General features: G+C 42.3%; 1 protein-coding gene across 4 annotated transcripts in view; it reads left to right on the forward strand.

The window, feature by feature from the left end:
* The first annotated feature begins 361 nt into the window (after nucleotides 1–361).
* The window catches only part of BICC1 (BicC family RNA binding protein 1), a 262369-nt gene continuing 254795 nt past the window's right edge, over nucleotides 362–7935 (forward strand). For 2 of the 4 annotated variants that reach the window (XM_059397442.1, XM_059397443.1), the window contains exon 1: nucleotides 653–1159. In XM_059397442.1, coding sequence (XP_059253425.1) covers nucleotides 664–1159 — 496 coding nt within the window. In that variant the 5' untranslated portion in view covers nucleotides 653–663. Of the gene's footprint in view, nucleotides 431–652; nucleotides 1160–7935 lie in introns of those variants that run through there. The other 2 variants (XM_059397444.1, XM_059397441.1) reach the window with 2 other exon arrangements.

Here is a 7935-nt window from a genome sequence, read left to right on the forward strand (position 1 = left end):
CCTCTGAGAGGCTTTTTTTCTTTGCCACCCTGCCTTCCCCCTTTCAAATCAAGCTGAATCTTTTCCTTGAGAATCACATAGAAAATGACTCCCTCCTCACTTCATTCAAGAAAAAAAATCCCTTTCTTCACAATAAAGAGTAAGCCTCTTGTCCACTTCTTCTGCAGCTGACCGTTTTGCTGTGCTAAGAGGAGTGATCTGGCTGTGAACTTGAGCGGAGGAATGAACTGCGTGGAAGCAATGACCACAATGATGTCTGCAAGAGATGGACATTGTTTTCTTTGGCTAGTCTTCTCCTTCCTCCCTCCTCTTGTTTCAAACTTCTGGGACCGACCGGGGTTGTGAGTTACAGCGTGCAGTGTGTGTATGTAAATAGCAGGGGAGTTACGTGTGCATTCGGCGTGCGTTCGGAAAGTGTGCTTTAAACCTGGTGAGTGTCTGTGTTTGAAGAACCGTGAAAGTACACGGGCGGGATAAGTTTTGTAGAGTAAGTGCAGAAAAGCAGTAGTGTGTACGTGGTGAGTGTGCGCGCGCGAGTGTGTTCGAGCGCCAGGGGCGCCCCGCCCGCGCGCCCGCCCGCCGCGGCTCCCCGTGGGCCGGCGGGGCCAATGAGCGCACGGCGGCCGGGGCGGCGGGCGGGGAGGGGGCGCCGGAGCCCTGCGGATGGAGGCGCGGGCGGCGCGGCGCGCTCATTCCGCTCGGGCGTTGCTGGCAGGGGGAGGCGCAGTCACTGGCCCAGAATCCGGGCCCGGACTCTGGGCAGCAGGCGGCTCTCGGGGTTGGGATGCGCCGGGGGCTCCGTGGCGGCGGCGTTGGCGGCGGCGTGGGCGGCTGCCGGGGGACGAGCTAGCGCCGCGTCGCGGGGAGCCAGTGGAGCCCGGACTGCCAGCGGAGGCGGGGGCGCAGGCGGAGCGGCGGCCGCAGTCGGAGCCCGAGCCGGAGCCGGAGCCCGAGCGCCGCGCGCCCACCATGGCCGCCCAGGGCGAGCCCGGCTACCTGGCGGCGCACTCGGACCCGGGCTCCAACAGCGAACGCAGCACTGACTCGCCCATGCCCGGCTCCGAGGACGACCTGGTCGCCGGGGCGCCCCTGCATAGCCCCGAGTGGAGCGAGGAGCGCTTCCGCGTGGACAGGAAGAAACTTGAGGCCATGTTACAAGGTAGGCATCCTCCACGTCCTCGGCCTCCCGGACCGAGTCCGCACTTCTTCCCGGACATCCCCGCTCTGCGCCCAGCTCCCCACCCCAGCCCAGAGCCGACGTAGTTTCCCGGTTTCCTCTCCCGCGAAGCCGCAGGACACCCAAGGAGTGGGGACCTCGCGGGACTCTCCAGCCTTCCACGCCTCTCAGGTCTCCAGGCACCGGGAGCCTTGTGCTAACTTGACCCGCTTTAGAAAAGCCAAAGGCCGGGTTTGTACCGGCATGTCCCAGTTGTGTTCACTTCGATACTTTGGAGATGCCAACTTTAGCCTCGATACCCGGGCTGTGCCATCAGGACCCACTGCGGCCGCACAGAATATTCGTGACTGTATCCCCACTCCCTGATAGCCTTGAATTCTAGCGCTCTGTCCCTGTTTCTCCTCCTGTCAGTATCCACTTCCTCCAGCTGAGGGGCCTTGTTTAGCTATTGGGAAACACCGCAGATGTCAGGGCTTAAGATAGGAGCTCCCGCCCCCCACCCTCCGCTCTGGAGTAAAAGGGGCCTGGATGGGGGTAAAGAGCCAGAGCCTGGGGGCTGTGTCAGGGCAGTGCTGCTGGGTTGGAAGACACTGTGTGTTCATCTCCTGACAGGCTTATAAAACACATCTTGAGTTACACTCAGTTCATAAAAATCTTCCTGTGTTATGAGAGTCTGTCTTACACATTTTTTTTCCCCCCTAGTTTCTCTGGGACTTTCCCAGGCATAACAGCTTTAGGACTGGAGACAAATTCTGAGTTTTAATGGGAGGATTGGAATTCTTAGAGTGAACGCTAAAATGTCCAAGGTCATTTGGGCCTGCCTTAAAAATGTTAATTACTCACCTACCTGTCAGTCACCAGTGTGGTCATTTCCCTCATCCAGAAAACTATGATGGTTTGAATGGCTGTCATTCTTAAAATACTTAGAGGACCAGGCATTAATTTGACTAAGGGTGTATGGTGGGTTCATTCAGTAGCCAGTGTCTTTATATCAAGAGAGGATTGGCGGTTCCAACTTTCTTCTGTCGCTTTGTGCATAACTAATTCGGACTTTATCAGTCAGTGCATCACAACATCGGAGCTGTTTAGCCCTCCCTGGAAATGCAGTGGCTTTTAAAGACAATTAAACAGGTTATTTTAAGAGAGAACAACATGTTTTCCAAGACAATAACTTGGTAGAAACAAATAGCAGGAGTGTTTGGCTGGGGTTTTTGGATGAGCTCCCTTGTTGCTTATTTTTACTGATAAACATCCCTCGTGCTTATCATGTCTGTCTCTTTCTCTCTTTTTTCCTCCTTAAATTATATAATGTTTCTAGGAGAGTTACTTTTGTAATAAACTGTTCAAATAAGAATATCGTATAGTGGATTTAAAAATTAAATTATAGAGGATTTGGAAATTAAAGTTGTATTTCGATCCATTTTAGTTTAATTTGTTCCATTGTTCTTTTTGACTAATTTCTGATTCTAAAACAAAATATTAAGTTTATTCAGAAAAATATTGCGAGATTGTTTCCTACGTGAGTTTGGGATGATGTGAAAGATGGATCTTCTAATAATACTACGTCTTCCTTACCTGTTCCATTTGTGCATGCACAGATAGTGACAGCGATGTTAGTTTCTAGGCAGCCCTCTGAGCTTTGGAAGTGGATTTCTTTTTTGAATTAATTAATTTTTCTCTAGAATAAAATGAAATATGGGTGAAGCATTTCTTAAATTTGAAGGCTGCCCCCTTAGCTACTCTGCCATGAGGTGGTTTAAAATTGCTTCAGTGATAAAGTTTCTTTCTCAAGAAGTCCTAACACTAACAGAGGCAACGTTTCTTCAACAATCAATGTATAGTGAAATATTTACATTTCAGCCCCAAAGAATTCTTTAATGATTGAACATAGGCTTTTGATTAACTTTCCAGAAATCACCAATAAGTGAATTATGCCTTCTGAGAAAGTAAATTTTGAACTTGTTTGGCAATAGAACGTGGTACACAGTGTATCAAGGCATTTTGTGATGCATGCTTCCTAGTGTTAAAGTATGTAGAACTACTATGTTTGAAGGAATGAGACTGGTTTTCTGAACCAAAAATAATCCTGTGTCTCATTGTTTTAAGCCAGGGGATTATACAGAGAGTGGCCACTGGCATCACTCAGACCTAGGTTGATATCCTACAGACATTGGGACAGTTTCTGGGCCTTTGTCTCAGTTTGCCCATCTCTAAATGGGACTAATAATAGTATTTCTGTTGGGGTTTTGTGAGAATTAAAAGGTACAATGCCTGATAAGCTAATGACAAATAACAGCCTAATATATTTTAGATGCTTTTATTATTATTAATAATAAATATTATAGCATAGATACAAATGGGCACATTTGCAGTGCCCATTACAATTTCTGACAGATAGTGTATACTTAATTATTTGGAGAACCAAAAAATTCTGCAATTTCATATTGTGGAAGTAAAATAGAGACCAAAATAGGAAGTTTGGCAAGTCAGTAAATATTCTAATATTGTTAGATATTCTTCGGTATAAAACTTTTTCTTTTGAAAAGTGCCAAGTAAGTAAAAGTATTTGCCTGATTGGATTTCTGATTATGTGAATCGGATTTGCCATCTTTCTTTTCATAATTGCCTTAAAATATATGCCGCTTTCCAGTTTAAATCTGGGTAAATAAGATTATCTGTCTTTAAGTCTACATAGTACAAATTAGTGATTATAATGCTTGGAATTTGTTTCTAGAGAGACTGTCCTGGGGGCAAGTTAATCTTTAATGGGTGCATTTTTATTAGTAGAGAATTTCTTCTATGCAATGGACCAAAAATTCACTGAGGTTAAAATATGGGCAGTAGGGCACTGATCAAAGAAATGAAATACCATTCTTGGGTGAACAATGAATCCCCAAATAATTTATATACATAAAAACCACCAGGCTGAAAAGGTAGGGAGAAATTGCTAGTTTTTCTTTTCTCTTTTCTTTTTTCTTTTTTTTTTCCTTTATCTTTTTTTGTCTGATAACCACTTTGGAACAGTCTTGCAGAGTATCTGACATTTTTGTCTAAACAAAGATTATCAATTGTATTAGTCAGTGGTTTTATAAATGAGAACTATTTTCAAGTTTATTGAAGTTTATGGTCAGCCTTGGAATGCATACCATGGACAGCACTGTTTAATTGTAAAGAAAAATTGTTTTTTAATTTATTTAATACTGATTTTCAAACTTCAGAGTTCATGCCTCATGTGAAATGATAGTATTGATTCATTTAAGTCAATTAAATGTGACTTATGGTATGCAAAGAGGAGGAAGAGAATAGTATAGAAGAAAGAATAGTATAGGAAAGTAGGAAATAAATAGGTCAGAAGAGTCAGAAATAGAAATAGTCTTGGTGTTTGCTAGAGGTCTGAGAGGCAAACATGGAATTTGCATATGTATGTTTTTTTCTTTCTTTCTCTCTGTCTTTTTGGTTGTTATACATCTTACTGTTACACTTTTCTTCTTAACTTACAAAACATACATGCATACCATACAATTAAAAATTCCTATATACAATTTAGAAGCATAGCCATTTTCAGAGTTCTGAATCCCTTGTTTCATCATAGAGGAAGTGTTACAGGTGGGAAATGGCCTATTTTTATGAACTGAGGTTGACATCTGGTGGGCTTTTAGGATATTGCTGTTAAAGACTTTAAAAACCGTGTTGCATTTTTACAATGACAGGCACAATAGGGATCATTGACTTCTGGCTTGCGTAGCAGAAGTAGCCACTAAAATAGGTTGTCAACACATTATTGATTAAAAGTAAGAGCAGCAGTTATGTTATCTCTTTAATTTAACAAGTGAAGTGAATCTTTAGTGAAGATGGTCCTGTGTTGTAGGTATTTTGTGGGAGAAATACAAAGCACAAATATATGAAAATTGGGAAGAACTGAAAGTGAAGATAAGTAAGAGCTAAGCTTGATACAGGTTTCTAGCTAATGTTTGATTAAGGGTTATACAACAGGAATAAACCAAACTTTATGAAGCTTAGGGGTTAAAATCACAAGGTGCTGGGCCAGAATGTGAATTCAAATCTTGATGCTGCCTTCTAATAGGGAGCTTGGGAAAATTCATCACCTGTGGCCCTCTGTCTGAAAGTGGGTGGGTCACCTGGGTGGCTCAGTCACTTAAGCATCTGACTCTTGATTTTGGCTCGTTCATGATCTCGGGGTTGTGAGATTGAGCCCTGCAGTGGGCTTCTTGCTGGGTGTGGAGCCTGCTTGGGGTTCTCTCTGTCTCTCTGCCCTCCTCCCATCAATCAGTCAATGAATCAGTCAAAAAATAAAAGAGGGTATTAATAGTTCTAGCATCTTGAAGTGCTTGTGATGATTAAGACAAAAATGATGTATGTAAAGCATCACAGTGCTGGCCATGTAGGAAATGCTGAATAAATGAATGATAACTATGTTCATTATAAACCATAGTTCATAAAATGCACATTTTTATATTGCAAATGAAAATCAAGTGTATTGGAAAAGAAATTAAATGGTCTTATGATAAATAAATATTGATAGTTATTTAAATATTATTGACCTTCTTGGCAGCTTACACTGTGATGAGTATATTAGCTTCTTGTAAAGGTGGTTGAGTATATACTGCGTAAAACTATATTAGACATGACTGTGGAATTTTAGGTTTTGCTCAGGATGAGAGAGCTTTATGTTCTTGTTAGTTGTCCTTGCCTTGAGTATTTTTCATTCTTTGAAGGGTCCTGAGCCATTCATTTCTGATACTTTTACAAAAGACTAGCAGCAAAATCTGTTTCCTTTCTAGTTTTACATTGCTTTGAACTTGTCATTCACTGGTGTCTAGAAAGAGGCTTTTTTCAAAGTCTGTGCCCAGACTTGTTCTGTTTGCTCACTTGTAAAATGGGGATGTTGTGAGCACTGAATAAGACTATGCACGTGAAATGCTTAGCTCAGTGCTAGGCTCATGGTGCTTGGTGGATGTCAGTATCGCCACAGCTCTGTGCCTTGTGATAAAGATTTCAAAACACTAAAGAGCAAATGCTCACCAGGTTTTCAAAAAAAAAACTACATGTGAATTCCTTTTGTTTCAGGGAAGGGGTTATTTATTTTTTAGAAGTCTTTCTCCAATCAGAAGGTTAGTTAGGACAATTGTCGTTGAGGTTGAGCTCAGACTTGAAGGTTAAGATTGCTTTATAAACAGTGAAAAAGTCCATCAGAGATCGTGTAGCTCCGCAGTAAAGAGCTCAGGAGCTGCTGTTAGACTGGCCTGGATTGGGGTCTTAACTTCGCCTCTCCTAGGGTCCTGTAAGGATAAAACCAGGTGGGCATATGTCCCTGGCCTCTAGGGCATTGAGTAAGCACTCTTGGTCAATGCAGGTACTCATAGTAAGTCTTATCTTTGCAAAGGCTTGTGGGGTTTTGTCGAAGTTGATCAATGATAAGTTAAAACATAGAAAGGCTTGTCATATTGATGATTTTAATGGGCAGGAATGTATTTGGCTGTGACTAACAGAAAACCGAACACAGGGCGGCTTAAACAAGCCAGGGGTTTATTTTCCTCACCTAACACAAAATCTGGAGCTAAGAGGTCCAAGCCCCAGTAGTTGCCCCAGGGTCCTCAAGGAGCCCAGTGACTACCCTCTGCCATCCCCACTCTCTGGCTTTTGACCTCATTGTTCTAGACTGGCTGTCTGTTCCTGGAGGTGCATCCGGGGTCTGTGCAGGGGAATGGAGGAAACATTGTTTTCTATTCAAGATTTTGAGGAAGAATCTCTCTCCTGAAACTTCCATCTGTATTTCTTTGGTTGCTCTTTGCTACATGAGATTCTGGGACTGTAACTGCTTTTCCAGCTTCTCTAACAGAAGTAGGCATGGAAAAAAAGGGAGGCACAATGAATCCAACCCGGTTTCCCCACGATGGGTGAAGTGGGGATTGTGACAAAAATTCGAAGTTGTGACTGAAGCAGAAGCTTACTTATATTGGCAACTGACCTGCATTGATAATCCCTAGAAATTTAGATTATTTGGTAATGTTATAGGTAGGTGGAATTTCTTTCTTGGCATAATGCAGGAATAAACTTAAATTCTAAAGACAAAACATCCTTATCATATAGAGCTGTTCTCATCCTGTTACTGCTTTTACAAACAGAACCTAGGTCCACTAAGTAATGTAATTGCCTTTTTTCCTCCACTGTTTTTTCCATGTCAGTTTTTTTTTTAGTCGAAAATTACACAACAATAAAAATGCCTATTTTCCCTTTTATTACTCCATGATAGATATCTTTTCTCTTTTCCTTCCTGCCTATCACCCATCTCAAATTGCTTTTCGAATTGACAGGTTCAGTATAGTTCATGCTTCTGTCCTTTTGGCCAAGAAAGCCAGAGTTTGTTCAGAAGATGAAGTCATTTTGGACGCAGTTTGACAGTAGAATTACCATCAGATTTGTGCCATGCTTTGGTGTTTGAAATTGTTCAGAGTGATGAGCTAATAAAATACACCGGTTGGCTCATTCTTGGCTTTATTCTAAAATGTATCTCTTAAAAAATGCATGGTTCAGTGACATGGTACATGTAAAATACTGAATAATTCCTGATAGGATGAGGCACAATTATAATGTTAATTTATAGTGGCTCTTGCTTAGTATGGGGGATGACCTTGGCAAGAAACCCTTGCTATAATGCAGAAGCCACCACATTGATTTATTTATTCTTTCTTTCTTTCTTTCTTTCTTTCTTTCTTTCTTTCTTTCTTTCTTTCTTT

The sequence above is a fragment of the Mustela nigripes genome, chromosome 4 (genome assembly GCF_022355385.1).
Source record: "Mustela nigripes isolate SB6536 chromosome 4, MUSNIG.SB6536, whole genome shotgun sequence".
NCBI lineage: Eukaryota > Metazoa > Chordata > Mammalia > Carnivora > Mustelidae > Mustela > Mustela nigripes.